The sequence below is a fragment of the Phyllostomus hastatus genome, unplaced genomic scaffold (genome assembly GCF_019186645.2).
Source record: "Phyllostomus hastatus isolate PE091 unplaced genomic scaffold, TTU_PhHast_1.1 phas_contig_64, whole genome shotgun sequence".
Lineage (NCBI taxonomy): Eukaryota > Metazoa > Chordata > Mammalia > Chiroptera > Phyllostomidae > Phyllostomus > Phyllostomus hastatus.
Window position 1 is genome coordinate 3,403,579 of NW_025333928.1, and position 20,334 is coordinate 3,423,912.

The window sequence follows — 20,334 nt, forward strand, 5'->3', positions numbered from 1 at the left end:
GAGCTTGGGAGAAGGGGCAGACAAAACTATTACACAAAAAAACTACGCTGGCCTTTTCTGTTGGAATTGGCTGTTGTGTTCTGTGGTGTAGACTGAAGCCTAGATGCCCCTGGGGAGGGACATATGTCTGTCCTACTTTGGGGTAGGGCCAGGATTGGTGTGGTTGGGGGTCCTCATAGCTGGTGGTGGGGGTGCTTCCTACCTCTAGGTAGAGCTTGAGATGGCCATCGACACACTAAACCCCAACTACTGCCGCAGCAAAGGGGAGCAGATCGCGCTGAACGTGGACGGTGCCTGCGCAGACGAGACCAGCACATACTCCTCGTGAGTCCACAGTTCCAAGCTTCCAGCCTCACTGTGTTCCAAAGTGAGCCTTACAAATGCCTTAAAGACACTGAGGCCTTATGCGCTATGGCTGGGCTCCCCATAAGTATTCTCATTGGAGCAGCTGGGCCTAGTGCAGACCCTTCCCTGCAGGATACATCTTCTGGAAAAGGCTCCTCCTACCAAGTTCTTCCCAGGCCCCTTGAGAGGAATGGGGGCTCTCACCTCCTGCTTGTCTCTTGGGGCCCATACAACTTTGGGTTCTGTTGCCCCAGTTTCCCTCCTGCAGCACACATAGCCTGTCCTGTGGGCTTGGTCCCTGGCTGTTGGGTTTCAGAAGGTATCTGGGATGGAGGGGCTGTGCCTACCAGGCCCGGGTTAGGCACTTCCTCCCCTGGACACCTTTTCTCCCTGTGCTCTTAGGAAGCTGATGGATAAGCAGACATTCTCCTCCTCCCAGACCACCAGTAACACATCCCGCTATGCTGCTGCGCTCTACAGGCAAGGTACCTCTGCTGGGCACCCTGGGCTGCTGTGGTACATGGAGTCTAGTGGCGGAGGGAAGTAGGGCAGAGGCTGGGATGGGGAGAGGCCTGCCCTAGTCTAGTGTCCATCTCCTCCCCAAATGTTAGACACCTGCAGGGCCAGGCAGCTTGTGCAAATAACGGTTGTAAGTGGACCAGAGTTGACTATCTTGAGGGACTTCTGACTAGTCGTTGCTCGTTCTGATAGGGACGGAGCTCCAAAGTCATTGTCTTCCTGGGATACAGACATACACAGCATAACTTTTGAGACAGATGGTAGATTTATGTTTTAAAAACAAGGTGCTTATGACCCAGCAATTTCCTTCCTACACAGCATCTACCCAAGGGAAATGAAATTACATCCACATCAAAATTTGTACACAAACGTTCACAGCAGCATTATTCATGATAGCAAAAAAAAAAAACATCCAACTGTCTGCCCATGAGCTGATGCCTGGATGACAATGTAGTGTAGCCACTTAGTAGACTCTTAGTCACCTCAAAGGGTGAGAGATAGGTATATGTTCCACAGATGAGCCTGGAGAGCAGTGGGCCACTGAAAGTGGCAATTCATAAAGGCCATGCTTTGTGATTCCATCCCTATAAAGTGTCCAGAACAAACCAATCCACAGAGACAGAAAGCAGAGGAGTGGTTGCTAGGGGCTGTGGGAGGGACTCAGGATGCATATGGAGCTTTTGGGGGCATAATGAAACATTCTTAAATTGATTGTGGTACTGGTTGTACAATTCTAAATGTTAGAGTATATTGAATTGTATGGCTTAAGTGGGTGTATTGTATCGCGTGTGAGTTATATCTCAAAGCTGTTTCAAAGTACAAGGTCCTGGAAATATATTTAGAGCTTATGAAGTAATAAATGAAATAAATTTGAGCATTTAGGGAACAGAATAGAATCAAAAGGAGCATCAAGTAATTATCTTTAACACCACATTCTGGCAGCCAGACCATTCATGTATTTACTCCTTATCTGGAGTATTCTACTTCTGGGGTCCAGACAGGTTTCACAGAGCCCTAGCCTCCGATTTCTTCTCTTTGAAGCCCACATTCATCTGTAAAATTGATTTTGTGCACTACCTCCCAGGGCATGGTCTGGTTCACAGGGAAATGCCATGACCTTCATCAGAGACTGTATAGAGACGCTCCTTCACCTCAAGAGCTACTTCCCTGGCCACATTTGCAGTAGCTGACTTCTTAATGGGATGGGTGGGATTCTGGCAAGAAGAGGTGGGAGGATGAGAGAGGGAGGCAGTGAGGGTGGTCCAGTCAAGGCCTGGCTGGGAAAGAACATGTATGTTTGTGGATTACTTGCCTGCTGCTGTCAGAGCAAGCAGCTGGAGGGAGGGCAGTGGGACGAGGGTCAGGAGAGCCTTGAATGCATGTGGAGTAGGGTTTCCAGGCAGGCTTTAAAGAAGTGCCTTTTAGTCTGGATTTGTGTTCTGACCCAGTTGTGTGTTTGCTGTATCCAGCAGGGCCAGTTGGGTCATCCCGGTGGTGCCAAGGCTCTGGGATCAGAGGTGGGAGGTGGTTTGGCATTGGGTCAAGGTCTTCGGGGAGTCTGGGACCCTAGGTGACTGACTGCCATGAGCCAGGCTGGGTGGGTTGGCTAATTCCTGGAGTCGTGTCCAAGTGCTTCTTCCTTTGTCAGGTGAGCTCCACCTGACGCCTTTACATGGCATCCTGCAGCTGCGGCCCAGCTTCTCCTATCTGGATAAGGCAGATGCCAAGCACCGAGAGAGGGAGGCAGCCAATGAGGGTGAGGTCTGACCCCTGCCCCCCAACGCTGTTGTCTGTCTGTGACTTGGCAAGATGGGTTGGTCATGGGGAAAGTATTAAACAGATGGATTATAGACTTGGGAGGATCCCTGGTCTCTACCCACTGGGTATCAATAGTACTCACCCCCCAAAATGTTTCTGTGTGTTTCCAAATGTCCCCTGGGGTGGGGGTGAGGGCAAAATTGCACCAACTTGAGAACCACTAACATGCATCTACCTGCATCTAGAAGGAAAATTCACAGACACCGCTGCTAGGGGCCTCCATGGGACAGGGGCGAGAGTGGGAAATGGGGGCTCCACTAGAGGCTGCAAGCAGGTTTGGTTTTTCTTGCTGCAGGGGACTCTTCGCAGGACGAGGCAGAAGAAGATGTGAAGCAGATCACGGTGAGCTCCAGCCCAAGAGGGAGTGTTAGCAGGGAGGCAGCAGGGCTGGTTTTGAGGCCCAGTGGTCTGGAGAGAGAGCGCACGAGAGCCTGTGTAGAATGTGCGCTCTGTGTGAAACAGATGCAGAAACTGTGTGTTCTTCAGAGCCTTCCTGCTGGGCTGCCCAGAGAGACAGCCTTACCTCTGCCCAGCCGAGCTGTCCCAGCCGTAAATAGGGTGGTGGTCCCAAGTGTGTGTGAAACATGGGATCCTGGCTCTGCCTGGAATTGCTGGGAAGAGGAAGCCATGGCCCAAGGGTTCAGGGGCCCAGTGCACACACAGACATTGCCTGTGCCCTGACACCCTTGCTTTAACAGGGCCACAGCCCCGTGTTAACTAGCTGTATGATTCTGTCTCTTAAGCAGTGCATGTTTGAAAAATTCCTATCTTAATAGTTGTTCCTGTGTTTTAAAGATTGTTAGAAGAATATTGACCTTCCATGTATGGCTTATAAAGTTTCTCCCACTTAAGTATCTTTAGATTAAAATGATTTAAGTATTTTTAAAAAATATTGCACAAATGATGTGGACAGTACATAGTGTGGCTAAAGTTATGAATGTTTGCATGTCCTTGAAGACTTGGTGAATTCTGGCATAACCAATGTGGGGGACCCATCTGTTCTCTCAATAGCTTATTGGATGACCTTAGATAACTCTTTCCCTTCTTGGGGACTCTGTCCCTTTTCTTTTCTTTTTTTTTTTAATTTATTTCTTTGTAGAGACGGGGGGAAAGGAGGGAGAAAGGCAAAAAAATATCAGTTGGTTGCCTCTCACATGTGCCCCAACTAGGGGCTGAACTCACAACCCAAGCAGTTGCCCTGACCAGCAATAAAACCAGCGACCTTTCGCTTTGCTGAACAATGCCCAACCAACTGAGTCACACAGGTCAGGGTGCTCTGCCCTTTTAGCAAGCCAATCTTAGGTCTGTGTGCCTTCAAGGCCCCCTGTAGAGTCCCTGAATTCTATAATCTATTCACAGAGAGGTGACTGGAGGCTTGGCTCCATCTGAACTCTAAGCAACAGATACCAGATCTAAATGGCACAGGTGAAAAAATGGAATGTATTGATTCTTGTTTCTGAAAAATTGAGGGGTAGCTTTAGGTATGGCTGAAATTAGGTACTTAGAGCCTGTCATTGAGACCCGATTTCTCCATCTCTAGGTTTTGTTTTTTTCTTTGGCATCTGTCTTAAGCAAGGTGTCTGTCCCCAGTGGTAGAGAGAGTTGTGCCAGCTCCAGGCTTACCTCCTCCCACCTTCTAAGACCCCATGGGAAAAGAAATTTCTTCCCATTACTTCTAAGTAAAGTTTCAGACTGGACTCATTGGTTTGGCCAACCCTGAACCAGGCCCTGTGGCTAAGAGGATTTGGTGCACAAGTTGTCCAGGTCTGAGTTACCTGCCCACTCCTATAGCTGGGAATGTGTGTTTGTGGGGGAGGGTTTTTAGGTAGGAACTAAAGGAGAACTGGTTTTTTTCATAGGAAAATGTAGGTGCAGCCACCAGTGAGTTAGAAACAGATTGGGCGTTAGGCAGGCAGGACCCTGAGAAAGCTGTTTCCCAGCCTGTGTTTGCAGGTCACAGAGTGGGACATGGTTAAAACTGAATAAAAGACCTGTGTCAGGAAATGAGGGGAAGGTGGGAGTGGAAATTGTCCGAGATGTGGGGTCCTCTGGCCTCCTGGTGGGGCTGAGGCCTGAGGCCATGCTGCCTCTCACCCCCCAGGTGCGGTTCTCTAGACCTGAGTCAGAGCAGGCTCGCCAGCGCCGTGTGCAGTCCTATGAGTTCCTGCAGAAGAAGCATGCTGAGGAGCCCTGGGTCCACCTGCACTACTACAGCCTGAGGGTGAGCTGGGTCCTCAGGCCACTGTTGACCCTCTGAGCATGGGGTCCTGGGGGAAGAGCCCAGTGCTCAGGAAGTGTGGCAGTGTGGCCTCACTGTCGCACCTCTGCCTTACTTCATTTGTGGCCACTTGATAACACCACAAGGAAAGGAGGTTAAGTCTGGTGGGCAGTGTGTCCTCCATGCTAACTGATCCACTCTGCACCCCAGAGGAAGGCTGTGTGAGGTGGGGGTGGGTCTGCTGCTCCTGGTTTTGGGTGCAGCCCCAGGCTCTCCCCTGCATGAACATCTTGCTGGACTCAGAGTGAGGTTGGGGTTTAGTTACATATTTTTTGTGCACTGTGGGCCCTCAACTCAAGCACTCTCCATTTGGTGCTCTGTAGAGGACCTGCCGTCTTTCACATGACTGGAGTCACTGTGTTACCTGCTAAGCGTGATTTTTACTGTGCTTGCTTTTCACCTTATGCATTGACTTGAGACCCCAGTTCCTGAATACATATAGAGGGAGGGAAGCAATTGAATATTAGCTCCCAGCACACCACAGGCTAGGGTCCCCAGCATTTTACTTGGGGTGGAGTCCTGATTTTCTGGAACTTTCCTGGGAGAGAGATGTGTTGACAGAGGCTTGATTCAGGGTCAGACTCAGACTTCCAGAAGCTCTGCTATTTCCTAGGGTGTGACCTTAGGCAAGTTACCTCATCTCTTTGAATCTCTTTCTTATGGGAATAATAGTAGGACCTAACTTGGTAGCATTATTTTGAGAGTAGGTGAGTTGGTATACATACAGCCATTGGTACAGAACCTGGCACACAGTAGGTGCTCACTGAATGTCAGCTGTCAATTTTCATCACGGCTCCTAATGTCCCTGTGTCCCAGACAGGGCATTGAGCGCAGTGCTGGGGCTGTGCGGCCACAAAGCCTGGAAGGTAGTTAGTTGAGGCCATATCACAGGCCTGGAGTAGCGAACCTACTAGATTGCATGTGATCCTGTGGCCAGTGTTGGGTGGCTGGAACACAGTGATGCAGGGGTGACAACTGGAAGGCGGAGGGCATGGGGCTGCCAGGCCTGGGCTTCAACTGAGGGTTCCCCCGACCTCTCCCAACAGGACAGCCATTCTGAGCATGAGCGCCAGTACTTGCTGTGCCAGGGCTCCAACGGGGTTGAGAACACAGAGCTTGTCAAGTCACCCAGGTGAGCCTGGTTGGGACCGACACTGGTGTGGGTCCTCCCTTGGGACTGTGGCCCCTTCTGTAGCCTGGGGGAGGGCTGTGGGAGCAACGGCCTCATGTCAAAGAGATTGGTCCTCCTTTTTGTAGCTGGGGGCGGGGTGGGGATGGGCCTCTCGCTGACTGCTGGCAAGGAGGCTTCAACCTGGGAACAGCATGGGTTTACGGGCACAGTGTGTTGGAGATGCCCTGGGGCTACTGACACTGCCTTCTCCCCTCTTCCGCAGTGACTACCTCATGATGTTGATGCCACCCAGCCAGGAGGAGGAGAAGTGAGTAAAGGTGGCTGGACAATCCGCCATGCATGCTGCCTCTGACACAATGCTTTTATTTTTAACAGAGACAAACCTGTGGCCCCTAGCAACGTCCTGTCCATGGCCCAGCTGCGCACCCTGCCCCTGGCCGATCAGATCAAGATCCTGATGAAGAATGGTGGGTGCTTTTGTGTGCTCATCATACCCTCCACCTCCTAAGTCTGAGACAGACTGAAGACCAAGTTAGAGGCCAGAGGCTCGCTGTACCCGAACGGCCTGGCTTCTCATCTGTGTCCTGGTCTGTGAAGGACGCTCTCCAGCAGACTGGTGTCCCTCAGGGGTCAGCCTTTTCATGCCACCCTCATTACTCCCCTGCTGTGTGACCTTGGGCAGGTCACTCATTTTCCTGACCCTTAGCTTGCTTAGCTATAAGATGGGACTAAGGTAGCTCCTAGAGGCTGGGAGGGTTCAGAGAGGTATGGGCTAATGCCGAGCCCTGCATGTGGACATAAGGTGCTTTAACACGTTCACTTGCACTATATTGTGGCGCCCATACAGCAGGGACTGGGCTTTTTCTTGGAGAACTTTGGAAGGTCAGAACACATAGGGACCTGTAGCTAGTGACTGGGAGACCTGAGCCTTGACCCCTCTGAGCTGAGTCCTAGGCCCTGGGCTCTTCTGGGGTTCACCCAGGGATCTCTGGGGCCTGAGCAGAGGGAAGCTCCCTGCTGTGCCTGGGCCTTCCCCAGGCCTTACCCTGCTTACCTGGGCAGGGGGCTCAGGTACTTGGGGTGAACAGAGAACAATGTTTAAGTGCATGGACTCTGGACCAGTCTGGGGTCCAGTCCTGGCTCTGCCACTTACTAGCCAGATGATCATGAGGGAGATTTGAAACCTCTGGGCATGAGTAGAAGGCAGTGTTCCTCCTGGCACCCAGTTCCTCATAGGCATTTCCTCCAGGGTCCAATGGGCTATCATTTTACTGGTATCCTGGTTGTCGTGCATGTGCTGGGCTTGTTGTTTGAACTTGACATTGCAGAACTGGTAGTAGGGGGCAGAGGACAGCCCAGGGCTCTTCTTCCCTTGCCTGACTTCCCTTTTCTGCATCCTCAGTGAAGGTTATGCCTTTTGCCAACTTGATGAGCCTCCTGGGCCCCTCCATCGACTCCGTGGCTGTTTTGCGTGGCATCCAGAAGGTGGCAATGTTAGTCCAAGGAAACTGGGTGGTAAAGAGGTAAGACCGGCCCTAGCCCCTCAGTGGGAGCACTTGACCCACTTAAGTGTAATGTGATTGCTGATACTTGGGGTATCTACTGTCATGCTTTCTATTTGTCCTGCCTACACTGCATTTTATATTCATTCTTACCTTCTGCTGGATTCTTTCATTGTTCATTTTTTCCTGTTAATTTAGAAGTTACCCTTTCTTAATTGTTTTAGTGATTCCCTACAGATTTCAGCATGCATTCATGACTTGTCTCAGTTTATATTAATTGCTGCTTTTTACCCTTATCCAGGATAATTCAAAGAACTCAAAATGTTTTAGGTATATCTTCCAAAACATTTGCTATTGTATTTGTATATTATATTCTCTGCTTTAAGCCCCACAAGACATTGTATTATCTGGTCAGTATTCTTTCCATCTGCTTACATATTTGCCTTTTGATTTTGTTCAATATTCTTTTCTGTGTCTCTGAGTTTCTGTCTGGGGTATTTCCTTCTGCTAAAGAGTGCCATGGCATTTCTTTTAATGAAGTCTGCAGGGGGTGAATTTCCTTGGCATTTGTTTATCTGGAAATGTCTCTTCCAGCTTGGTTCCAAAGGGTATTTTCTACTGGGTGTAAATTCTAGGTAGAGCATTTGAAGGAATTCTACTTTTGTGTCCTTCTGGCTCCTTTTAAGATTTTCCTTTGTTTTGGCTTTCCACAGTACACTAAGATGTGTCTGAGTGAGAATTTTTTTTGTTTTAGATGAGCATTGTCACAGGTCACTGATCTTGAATTTTCAGTAGTTTCTCTTTTCCTGGGATTCCTCCACTAGTCTATCTGTCTCCTACACCAGACTGTCAGTTTCAAGGCAGTAGGGACTGCCTTTGTTGACTCCCCTACTTCCCTTGTACTCAGTATAATGCCTGGCTCAGGGGATACCCTTGGTAAATATAGTGCAGTTGTCTTTTTATGTGCATTTGAATTACATTAGTTCTAAGTGGTATAATATAAAGTACTCACTTTTTTAGGAAAGATTTTACTTATTTATTTTTAGAGAGAGGGGAAAGGAGGAAAATAGGGAGAGAAATATTGATGTGCAAGAGAAACATCAGTTGCCTCTCACACGCCACCCCCAACTGGGGACCTGGCCCACAACCCAGGCAAGTGCCCTGACCAGCAGTCGAACCCACATCCTTCTGGTTCTCAGATTGGCGCTCCGTCTGCTGAGCCACACTGAGCTAAAATACTCACTTGTAATAAGGTATGGTCTAAGATGAAAAATCTGTCAAAAAATGAATTGTTACAAATTTTTAAGTAATTCACTGCAAAAAGTCCATCATTTCCTAGTTGGTTAGCTAAGTAAATTGTAAAGTATATTTGTGTCTGGGCCACATGGTGGTGCCTTTCCACTGGAAGCACAGGCCTCATGTACCTGTTGGTTGGTATCTTTAATTATAGAAGACCTTTGAGATGGCACATCATTCATTAGATGGGGCCCTGTGTGTATTTATGTCATGCGTGAACAAGATCCAGGTGCTATCCCATTATACACTAGGACACTGTCCCAAATCTTGGCAGTGAGACTCCCACAGCTGGGGTTGGAGCTTTGCCCAGCGCCTTGTGCTCCTGGTGTTGCGGGTGGTCTGTCCCTGTGACTTGAAGGTAGGGCTTCCTGGACCTTTCATATTATTTAGGTCCTGCTGTGGTCTCTGCCCTGACACTGCCCTCACTGCCACACCAAAGCCTGTAATGCCCCTTCCTTGCCCTGTCCTTTGGGTCCCTGTGAGGAGATGATGCAAAGTTCGTGTATTTGTTCAATATGTCTCATTGCTTGTCCTTTGCCCCGTGGGGCACTCTCATTCAGACATTGTCCCTGTCCTCAGATTTGAGAGGCAAGAGCGGGCACATTGAACGTAGAGGTCAAGGGCCTGGGTTACATTCATTCAACACCTGCTTAGCAGCTACCTCCTCTCCCTGTGGTAGCAATGAATAACATAGATCAGGTCCCTGTCCCAAAGAGTTTTTATGGGAAGGGGGTAGACACAGAGCTTGACCTTGAAGGATGGCTCATAGTTGGTGGCCAGGTAGGATTGGGGTGGGAGGGCTATGGGGCAGCAGGGGCAGAGGCCCCAACAGTGTGGGGTGTCTGCGGGTAGTATATGTGTTCCTGGACAAGGGGATCATGGTTGTGCTGTGGAAATGCGTGTAGTAAGCCTCAGAGCCTGTTCACCTCTGGGCTGTGAAGTTCTCTGAGCCTAGTGCTGGCCCCATTCTCTCAAGGATTCAACCCAACTTGTGTTCAGGGCCTGTCCAGGTCCCAGCCCCCTGCCCTGCAACCCCCCTCCACCACCAGTCTGTCTTGGGCTTGCACCTGCTTTCCATGTGGGACCCACTGGTTTCCCGGAAGCCTGGGCTGGCCATGTCTGTTTTTGAGCCCCTGGGGCCTTCATGGCTGTGCAGTGGGCCTTGAGGCTGGGCCAGTTGTAAGGGGGGGGGGGGCGGTGTCAGGTAGGGGTTGTGAGGGTTTATGAGGTGTTTGTGAGGAGGGAGCTCCTCTCCTACATATGTTCACAAGAACCAGGCTCCTGGGGGACAGCATGGGCTCTGAGGGGAGCTGTCAGGCCCAGGCCTGCACTACCCCATACTGGAAAGAGACCTGGGCTTTCACTTGGAGCCTGGGCATGGGACTGGAGTCAGATGGGGCTGAAGACAGGGGCTGACCTGCCACCCCTACTCTCATTGGCAGTGACATCCTGTACCCCAAGGACTCTTCCAGTCCTCACAGTGGTGTGCCCGCCGAGGTGCTCTGCAGGGGCCGAGACTTTGTTGTAAGTGCCCAGGCTGTCTTACCTCCAGGGTTGTGGGGGAGGTGGCCATGGGAGGGGGGTGGGGACAGCACAGGGATTCTAGGACTTTGGCTCTGGGCAAAGGGCAAGTATGTGTGGCCAGGGTGGGAGGCTCTGGACTCTGCCTTTCTCCTTCCTCCTTTTGGAATCCTGGAGTCTTGGCTTCATATGAACCTTTGAGTTTCTCTCGCTGGGAGTTGAAAATTGGTGCCTCATGAGTAGATTCTGTCCAAGAAGCATTTTTTATTTGGCTTGAGTGGTATTTTTGATTTGGCTGTTGATTTTTACAAATCAAAGTTACGATGCAGACCAGATTTTCTCGCTCATTATGAAAAATTGGAGAGTCTGGTATGACTGACCCACAGCCCTGAACTGCACTGACTTTGGACAGGGCTGACAATTCTCAGTTTACAGAGTGCTGGGCATGTCTGCTTCTGTTGTGCGTGTTCTCATTGTTGCCATTGGCTTTTGCAACTCCAGAGCTAGGTCATCCTTCCATTCCACCACCCACCTGTTCCTTGCCCATATCCAGAACTTCAGTCCCTGCCTCACAGTATTCTCAGGTTTGCTCAGTCTGTCTCCTTAGAGCGCCCACCGTGGCTGTGGTGTGCAGGCCTGGTGACACAGGGCATCCTTAAGCTGAAGAGTGTGTCTGTGGTTTCTTTTTTTCTGACTTGCCCAGCTCCTTGGCAGTCACTCTCCAGGGGCCTGCCTGTGTGCTCTATCTTTGTCCCTGGGGGTCAGTGTGCGGTGTGTATTCACTCCCAGGTTCGCTCATCCTGCACTTAAACCATTTGCCCTTCACTGCCTGTCAGCCCTTCTCTGTTCATGCAGATGCCATCTAGTCTGGGTGCCTGGAAGAGGGGCTGGTCAAATCGGAGTTATTGTAGGTGACAAATGGGCAAGACATCCCTGACCAGGAAGTCTTTGCGGTCTAGGTAGAGGTGGGTGGGGTCCAGCTATCCTCCTGAAGGAGACAACCCTGGGGGTCCTTAACAAGCAAGAAAAACAGGGGCTTGGAGTTGATATGGCTGCCCATGGCCAGACCCAAACTCAAGTCTGCCTGACCCCAGGCACCCAGGACAGTGGCCTAGGTTCAGGGGAAAGTCTCAGGAGCACCATCTTTGCTTCCTGGAAACATGCTTCTTTTTCCCTTAGATGTGGAGGTTCACGCAGAGCCGGTGGGTGGTAAGGAAAGAGGTGGCAACAGTGACAAAAGTAAGTGATGTCAATCTGGAGGGAGGGGTGGGCTGCGCTGTTGGAGGCTAGCCAACCTCACCCTTACCCCACCCCCAGCTTTGTGCAGAGGATGTGAAGGATTTTCTGGAACACATGGCCGTGGTGAGGATCAACAGAGGCTGGGAATTCGTCCTGCCACCTGATGGGGAGTTCATCAAGAAGCACCCAGATGTGGTCCAGCGGCAGCACATGCTGTGGGCAGGTGTCCAGGCCAAGTAAGGACTCACTGGGCGTGGGTCAGATTTGGGGCCACATGCCCCCCTCCCACTCAGGTGGACACTGCTAACTGACCCCAGAATCCCAGTGGAGGCCTGACATAGCCACCCCCTGCTGGTCACAGTGTTGTGGGGGGCAGAATCTTGGCATGTCTGTCATGTGGAGGGAATGGAGCCCTCAGGAGCAAGAGCTTGGGTGGGTGGGCCTGTGCCCTGTAGGCAGGGCTGCCAGAGTTCCCAGCATACGGTGTCTGGCAGGATGGTCTACGTGATGGGGACACAATTTAGGATTAAGTGTTTACTCTTCTTTTCAGATTAGAAAAAGTCTATAACCTTGTGAATGAAACCATGCCAAAGAAGCTGGATGGACAATCAGGTGCGCAGGCTATTGGCTGGGCAGGCCCTTACCTGACAATGGGCTCAGCGGGACTTGGCCTGGCTGGGGACAGGGTGTGTGGGACAAAGGGTGTCTTCCCTTCCCACTGACCTCACTACAGGGACTGAGCACTTCTGTACTCAGGATGGTTAGGTCCCAGGCTCCTGAGACCTGCTTGCTCTCTTGGGTTGCCAGGAGATGGGGGGCAGGGAGGACAAGAGAAATTGGCAGGAGCTCATCACTAACTCATCCTGGCTTAGATCTCTGCGCGTGGGAAGCTGATTTTCCCAGTTCTTTCTTCCCTCACTGCTGGGGTAGCTAAACCCTTTTAGGTAAGGTTGGGGTAAGACAAGGTTGGGCCACTTGCTACAGCCCCAGCGGGCCTGCATTGTTCCTTTCCCCTAGCTCTAGACAGCAGGATGTCCCTTGTTGGGATGGGAGAGATTGGCCTTGGGACAGAGGGGCTGTGGGCCTTTGTCTCAGGACCTCCGCTGGCCAATCTTTGTGTCTTCCTAAGCAGCCCTCCTCTCCTCACAGGACCTGCAGGGCTGGTCTCTGGGGACCAGCGGGTCCAAGTAGCCAAGAGCAGGGCCCAGCAGAACTCAATGCTACTGGCACAGGAGCTGCAACAGAGGAAAGAGCAGGTCTGGGCATCTGGAGCCCTGCCTGGTGTGCGGATCAAGGAAGAGCCCCTGAGTGAGGAGGGAGAAGAAGAGGAAGGCGAGCCCATGGACACTGCCCCCAGTGGTGACCAGCACAGCAGGCTGACCAATGGGCTGCCTGCTGGGCGGGTTGCAGGTGGGGACAGTTTCAATGGGTTCCCATCCCCCGGCTGCGCTAGCACCCCGGTGGCCCAGGAGCTGCGGACCTTCGTGGAAGCCACCTTCCAGAGACAATTTGTGCTCACACTGAGCGAGCTGAAGCGCCTCTTCAACCTGCACTTGGCTAGCCTGCCCCCAGGCCACACACTCTTCAGTGGCATCTCAGACCGAATGCTTCAGGACACAGTGCTGGCCGCTGGCTGCAAGCAGATACTGGTGCCTGTAAGTGGGGCCTGTGCTCGGGGTAGCAACACATGGCTACCCTCTGCCCTGGGGTGAGGGTAGATGGCAGAAAGAAGCCAAAGAGAGGAGTTGGGTTGCCCTGGAGTGGCCTGAGTACTGCCAGCACAAGGTTGGGGATTTGAGAAGACCACTGACCTGGGTTGGAATCTTGGCTCTCATTGGGTGGTCTTGAGTGACTTTGGGCCGGCCAGCCTTGGGCTCTGCACTTTCTTCTAAAGTGGGCGGACATTTTTCTGTCAGAGGACTTGGGTAAAGGCCAAGCACCACTGTCTGCACCTCAGTTCACTCGTCGTCAGCTTTGTCATTTTTAGGATGATTTCTTGTATCATTCATTTTTGCAGCCCACGGTTGAGGAGACTAAGTTTCAGAGAAGTGAAGTGAACCTGTTGAATGGTCAAATGCTTAGGAAGTGACAGAGCTGGATTCTGAATGTCAGCATAATGGCTCCAGCTCTTAAGTCCTTTCTGCTTCAGCTAAGATGAGCTGAGCTCTTCACCTGAGTCCCCAGCTTGTACCTGGGTCCTGGGGGGCCTGTCTGTCCATAGGGGCTACATTAGCATTTCTGGGGCCAGGCCTCTTGTCCTGCCGTTGGCGGGGCCCCAGAGTGCAGGTAATGTATGAGCAGAGCATGTGTTGGAGACCATTTCCTTAGCTCAGGGCGGAGTGCACCAGGCTGTGGCCTTAGGGAAGCTGTGCTGGTTACTCTTTCCATCCAGGCTCTACCCAGGCCCAGCAGCAAATGGGGTGAGGTAAACTGCTGTCACCTCTTAACAAGGGAGCATTGATGTTAGCAGTCCAAGGTCAGAAGATCTGCAGTCTTGGGTGAGCTGAGGAAAAGGCCCATCCCTGGGTATGTGAGGAACAGAAACTAGAATAAGAGCCCCTGCGCTGGATGCCAGACTGGTTGGGCTGTTGCAGGAGGATTGGCTCTCGTGGCAGGGAGCCTCCTTGGTGAGGTCTCTTACAGAAGGTACTGGGGTTTGGGGCCCTGCCCTATTTGGAGGCCCTGCTCCTTGACCACCTGGCAAATGGATCCAGTTACCTACAGGATCACCTTTCTCTGAGCTTGGCCTGGCAGGAGAGGGGCACCTGCCTGATGTTGGTCAGGCTGTCCTAGGCAGCAGGAGAGAATAAGGTGAGGGATACCCTGCTTCAGCGCCCAGGACCTGGTGTTGCTGCACTCCTTCCTCCTGGTTGGGTCGGTGTCTGGGGGACACTGGCCCTCTCTGCAGCTTGCCTGTTGCCTTCTTTCCCTGTGATCCTGATGTGGGGACCAGATCACGGTATCTGAGGTGGAAGAGACCTCAGGTCTGTCCAGCCTCGTGTTTCTACACAAGGGAGCTGAGGCCCAGGGAAAGTGAATAGACTTTCACAGACTTGTTTAGCTTCTTGTTCTGCTACTTAATAGCTGTGTGACCACGGGGCAGAAAGTAAACCTCTCTGATCTGGACTATTCTCGTGTACATTGGGGGCATAACACTTCACTACTACCTAGGTTTTTAATGATCAAATGAGACTATATGTGGGGTAGTAACCATTACTGTTACCTGTGTTGTGGCACCAAGACTGGAACCCACTGTGCCAGGTGCCGTCTTCCTTGCTCCCCATCCCCAGGCACCCACCTTCACCTGGGACACCTTTGGTCCTTACCAAACCCAGTGCAGTGGGTTGCTTGGGAGGTGGGCAGGCCCACAAACCCACCACTGACACAGCTCTTGTGGGAAGGGACTGAGAGGACCCCAGATGCCCCAGGGAGTTTTGAGAGAGGCTTCTTAGGACATATCTGAGGGTTGGTATTTAGGGAAGGAGAACACTGATGTTAAAGCAGAGAGGTGAGTTAATGGGAAAAACAGAAGAGCCCACATCCCCACCTTAATGAGCACACTGTGGACTTCAAGCCAGATGTGTCACGTTTCTGTCATTGCAGCCCTCTGAGGCCCTTAAGGGGGTGGCTGGTGTCTTCCCAGAGAGGGGAGATGGGGCAAGGAGGGTGGGTCCACGTGGTAAAGACAGAGACCAGCTCACGCCTGGGTCTTGCTTAGTTTCCCCCACAGACAGCTGCTTCCCCGGATGAGCAGAAGGTGTTTGCCCTCTGGGAGTCTGGAGACATGAGTGATCAGGTGAGAAAACTTTTGCTGCTGGGAGGTGTTCCTGTAGGGGTGAGGCCTTTGGGGGACCTGGGGTGCAGTCTTGGTTCAGATTTTCCAGCTCCTCCCAATTCTAAATATTCTGTCAAATATTCTGTTTGCTGTCAGATAGGCTGGAGGTGCCAGAAGTTTGAGCCCAAATCAGTGGCTCCCAAATGCCAACCTCTGGGCTAGCTGTGTGAAAATCGCCTTTTAAAAAACATGTTGAGTCCCAGGACTGACCCTAGACATTGAATTCAGTTCATCAGGAATGGGGTAGCATCCTAGGTACTTAAATTTCTTACAGAGCTTCCTGGATGATTCTGATGTCCAGCTGGCTGGCAGACTGCGATGGACCCCATCGCTCAGGGGGTCTCTGGCAGTAGGGATCACAAGGTTTCCTTCCAGGTCTTGGGTGCTGGATTTTTAAGTTATAGAAATTGGTCATTTTCCTGTAGAAATTGGAAGTGCCATGAGGGTCCAGTGAACAAAAGGTCAATTAAACCAGTAGACTGTAATTGTACAATCATGAACCCTGAGGTCCAGAAGTTTTCCCTGAATCGTGAAGATTAAGGTTTAATTGCTAAAACTCCAAAGACATGGGGGGAAGGGAGTCAGCAAGAGCCCCTCTGAGCTCTTGGTCCCTTGTGGGGGGCTTTGGTGGACCCTGAGTAGACAGCAGTCTGGAATGGTCTTCCTGAGCAACCTTATGTGCTCTGTCCAGAGTAGGCGGCATTTGGGTTTCCTACTCCTGAAATACTCTGATAATTGAAAGTAGTAAGTGCATATTTCAAAATCCAGTAAGACAGAGCTTTATAGGAAACTGTCTCCTGCCCTGCCTGACCTGATTTCCTCTCCTCAGATGCTATTGCTTTTAAACTACCAAAAGATACCACCAAAAGAGTATACTTCCATTTAATATATATATAAAATATATAAATATATTTGTACTTATATATTTACAAGTACATTTTATATATATATATAATATGTACTTATACTTTTGTTAGATGTATCAACCTGACATTATCTATGGGCTTCCCTTGGCAGTAGGTGAGGACAGTTAGTTCTCAGCTGTGTTGGGAGAATGTAGTTCTAGCAGGTCTCAATGCTTATAGCATCATGGTAGAGGCAAATACCAGTATGCACTCTACTTACATTGCTCTTTTATGCTACTTTTTGTTTCCACTTGCATGGTTTCCTGAACACAGATAACAACGATAATACTGTTGTTGAGACCGATTCCTGGGGAGCCTCTCCAGCAGGACTGGCTTGTGAAATCTTGTGTCTTCCTCTTTGATTCATTTCAGCTTCTAAGGGGCATAGGAGTTGTTTATATTCTGTCATGTCTTAAAATGGTGACCTTTTGTCCTTAAGTATTGTTTATCTGGAGCTACAATTTTAGAGGGTAAATCATATTCCCTCTGAATTTTAAGATATTTTCCATTGGATTCAAGATTTTAGAGTTGCCCAATGACATTCTGTCCCTTGGTCTTTTAAATTGGACCCAATCCTTCCCTTTATCCCAAACTTAAAGGTTTTTTTTCTTTATTCTGTATTATACATTAGCATAATTCCAGGTGAACCATGGGGGTCAGTAATGTATTAGACGGGTCATTCTTAGGAAGTTATGTGATAGATTTGATAATTTACCTGTTTTTTGCTATTATTTCAGAAATCCTAAATCATACATTGGACATCCTGGATCAAATTTTCTCTCTCATTGAACACCTTTTCTGCCTTTGGGAGGGATTTCAGCCACCTTCTATCCTATTTAATTTTTATTTGGGGGTGTAATGCCATGTTATGTCAGTGTGCCAACACTCAGCCATGCACTCCTTCCTTACCCCTTTCTCTGTCTTCATGTAGTTTAGGTGGTGGCTTTACCCACCTGCTACATCAGCACTCTCTCCTATTTATTATGCAAGAGTATGTCTAAACTGCATGTGCTCTGCCAACTGTTCACCAGCTCTTTCAGGCATATGCCGTTATTTTTATTCTTCATTTTCGGGGGGGTCTTGAGAGGACAAATTGCTGTACATGTTCGTCTTTAACCAGAATCCCTCAGCAAGGACTTTTATCACAGACTGCAGTGTGAAGTTAGGGTCATAGCTTTAGATTTCTTGTTTGGGGATTGCTTCCCAAAATAACGTGTTTTTGCTACTAAAGCATCGACAGGTTTTGCTTGAAATTTTCTCCAAAAATTACCGAGTACGCCGGAACATGATCCAGTCTCGGTTGACTCAAGAGTGTGGAGAAGATCTAAGTAAACAGGAGGTGGATAAAGTGCTAAAGGTACGTCCGTTTTGTGTATAACAACATCCAGAATCTTAGATGGAGGTGGGCAGTGTGTGGATAGGGCTCTAGTCTGGTGCCTTTCTTGCTACTCTGTGGATATTTACTCAGGTCCTCAGAAACTGGTAATGATTGGCATTGGTGTGGGGTGGGGGGTCTGTGCAGAAGGACTAAAGTAAGTAAGATGTAGTCTCCACCTTCAAAAAGTGTGGTCTAGTGGGTCATCTTTGCCCTTTACAGTCCTGACTTCACTCCTCCTTTGAATCTTATACCATTTTCTTGATTTCTGCCATAGCCACATTAACTCCTATACTACTTAACTTTCGTTAGAATTAATTTCATGTTCTACTGAATTAATTTCAGTAAAATATATTAATTCAAAGCAATTACTATATCCTTTTTAAACATTTTTTATTGATTGATTTGAGAGAAATAGACAAACATCAATCTGTTCTTCCACTTATTTAGGCATTCATTGGTTGATTCTTGTATGTGCTCTGACCAGGGATTGAACCCTCAACCATAGCATATGTGGACAGCTCTGTAGCCAGCGGAGCTACCTGGCCAGGGGTAATACATCCCTTTTTAAACTATATTTATTTGTTCAGTATATTGAAGTCCTTAAGTGTACTGCTACTTAAATGCTTTCATTATATGACCATGCTCCAGATACCATATTGAAAGCTGGTGACAGTCACCTTATATTCCAATCTAGTGTCTTAACACCCAAGGCTATATATAGTGAAACTATTTATGAAGCACCTTTGTTCTGGTCAGCTTATTCACAGTTTTTGTATTTTGTGTTTATAAAGTACATTCATTTGTAGTTCCTCACTCTTAAGACCCCAGTGAGGAGAGGAAGAGGGTCCTGAGGCCCAAACACTGAAGGAACTAGGCAGTTCTTGATTTCCTATTTGTGTTCTGTCCATTGCTAGGCCACGTGAAATTCTGCACAGAATGTAGTAGCTACCTTTTCTGCTGAAATCTGCCCTTAACATGTTTCTCTCTCTCTCCATAGGACTGCTGTGTAAGCTATGGTGGCATGTGGTACCTTAAAGGGACAGTACAGTCTTGACATTTGTCACAAACTTACCCCAGCGAATCTAAGCCCCAGGAAGGACAGCAGAGCCAGTAGAGGTGGAAGTAGAGTCTCAGTTGCCTCAGAAGACACAGAGCAAGAGGTACTGACCATCTCATGTCCTGTGGCGTTGCACTGTCCAGCAGACAGAGGGGACCCTACTCAGCCAGTGGTAGGATCACCTAAAGTTGCATCACTCCCGGAAGAAACCATTGGGACCTTCTTTGCAGTATAAGTTGAAATTCCTGATGTATTTTGCTTATTATTTGGTTTCATTCTCATATTAGAGTGTATTCTGACATGGGCAGGATGATGAAAATCATGATTTAATATTTTATTTTCCAAATGTAATGCCAACAAAGGTCTAAGTTATGTTTACAAGATGAAGAAAACCTCAAGGTTTTTAATATTTAAAATGCCTAGAAGCCAATATTTAGTCTTTGATTATCTCTCTGCTAAGACTTCTGCCAATTTCATTAAACCAAATTGAATTGTTTTATTGTTGGGTTTCTGTAACCACTTTACCTTGTAAAACAACCTACTCTATGTAGCAGTCTCAACTGTTTACATGAACCATAGCAAAAAAAAACAGAATCAAATCCATCTATTCTTAATGTTTGCAGAAGGTTGCAAACAAAATCAGGTAAGTATGGAACAATGTATAAGTAAAGTTATCACACTTTGATGTAAAAAATTTATATTTTGTGTATTTTTAAAATAAATGTTAACACTAACCTAGCCTCACAGTGCTGCTGTCTTTACCTGGATACTGGAAGGAGTGTTGTCCCTATGCTGAGGGGTGTGTATGTGTGTGTTGGGCGGGGGGGTGGAAGGGAGAGCTTAGGGAGCAGCACAGCTGTGCCATTACACATACAAAGGTTTTTTAGTAGGCACATTCAGATAGTGAAAAGAAATCATTTAAATGTAATATTTTATTTAGCCCAATATGGCTAAAACATTAACATGTAATAACATTTTTCAGTGTTTTTTTTTTGTATTAAATTTTTAAAATCTGATACCTTACAATATTCTCAATATACTAGCCACAATTGAAGTGCCCAGTTGCCATAAGTGGCGACCTTATTGGACAGCGCAGTCCCAAAAGATTATGAAAAAGTAAGAAGAGTAAGTTGTGTTGGGCAAGATGTGAAATTTGGTTACCTAAAGCCTTTTCCATGATTATATTTGGGGCACCAGCCACCCCGTCTGAAGGGGTGTCCAACCCACAGCCTGTGGGCCACATGCAGCCCAGAATGGCTAGGAATGCAGCCCAAAACAAAATCAAATTCACTTTAAACTTTTTTTCTTTGCTCATCACGTTTTCATTAGTGTTTGTGTATTTAACGTGTGGCCCAAGACAACTCTTCTTCCAAAGTGTCAAAGTTTGGATACCTCATAGCCTCAGACGGCCTGTGCATCTCCCTGCCAACAACCATCAAAAAAGAAAAAAAAAATCTAATATTTGGTAACATAGTTTAACAGATTGATTGTAAATTATGCTCTTAGTTC

General features: G+C 48.8%; 1 protein-coding gene across 2 annotated transcripts in view; it reads left to right on the top strand.

Annotated features, from left to right (window-relative positions):
• The window catches only part of POLR3E (RNA polymerase III subunit E), a 39,656-nt gene extending 20,093 nt beyond the window's left edge, over positions 1–19,563 (top strand). For both annotated transcript variants that reach the window (XM_045849144.1, XM_045849146.1), the window contains 17 exons: positions 209–324; positions 748–830; positions 2,513–2,620; positions 2,978–3,024; positions 4,784–4,903; positions 6,007–6,092; positions 6,355–6,399; positions 6,468–6,559; positions 7,495–7,615; positions 10,333–10,414; positions 11,591–11,650; positions 11,729–11,886; positions 12,201–12,262; positions 12,800–13,305; positions 15,369–15,446; positions 17,622–17,747; positions 18,766–19,563. In XM_045849144.1, the coding sequence (XP_045705100.1) occupies positions 209–324; positions 748–830; positions 2,513–2,620; positions 2,978–3,024; positions 4,784–4,903; positions 6,007–6,092; positions 6,355–6,399; positions 6,468–6,559; positions 7,495–7,615; positions 10,333–10,414; positions 11,591–11,650; positions 11,729–11,886; positions 12,201–12,262; positions 12,800–13,305; positions 15,369–15,446; positions 17,622–17,747; positions 18,766–18,822 (1,947 nt within the window). In that variant the 3' untranslated portion in view covers positions 18,823–19,563. The remainder of the gene's footprint in view (positions 1–208; positions 325–747; positions 831–2,512; positions 2,621–2,977; positions 3,025–4,783; positions 4,904–6,006; positions 6,093–6,354; positions 6,400–6,467; positions 6,560–7,494; positions 7,616–10,332; positions 10,415–11,590; positions 11,651–11,728; positions 11,887–12,200; positions 12,263–12,799; positions 13,306–15,368; positions 15,447–17,621; positions 17,748–18,765) is intronic.
• Positions 19,564–20,334: the final 771 nt, after the last annotated feature.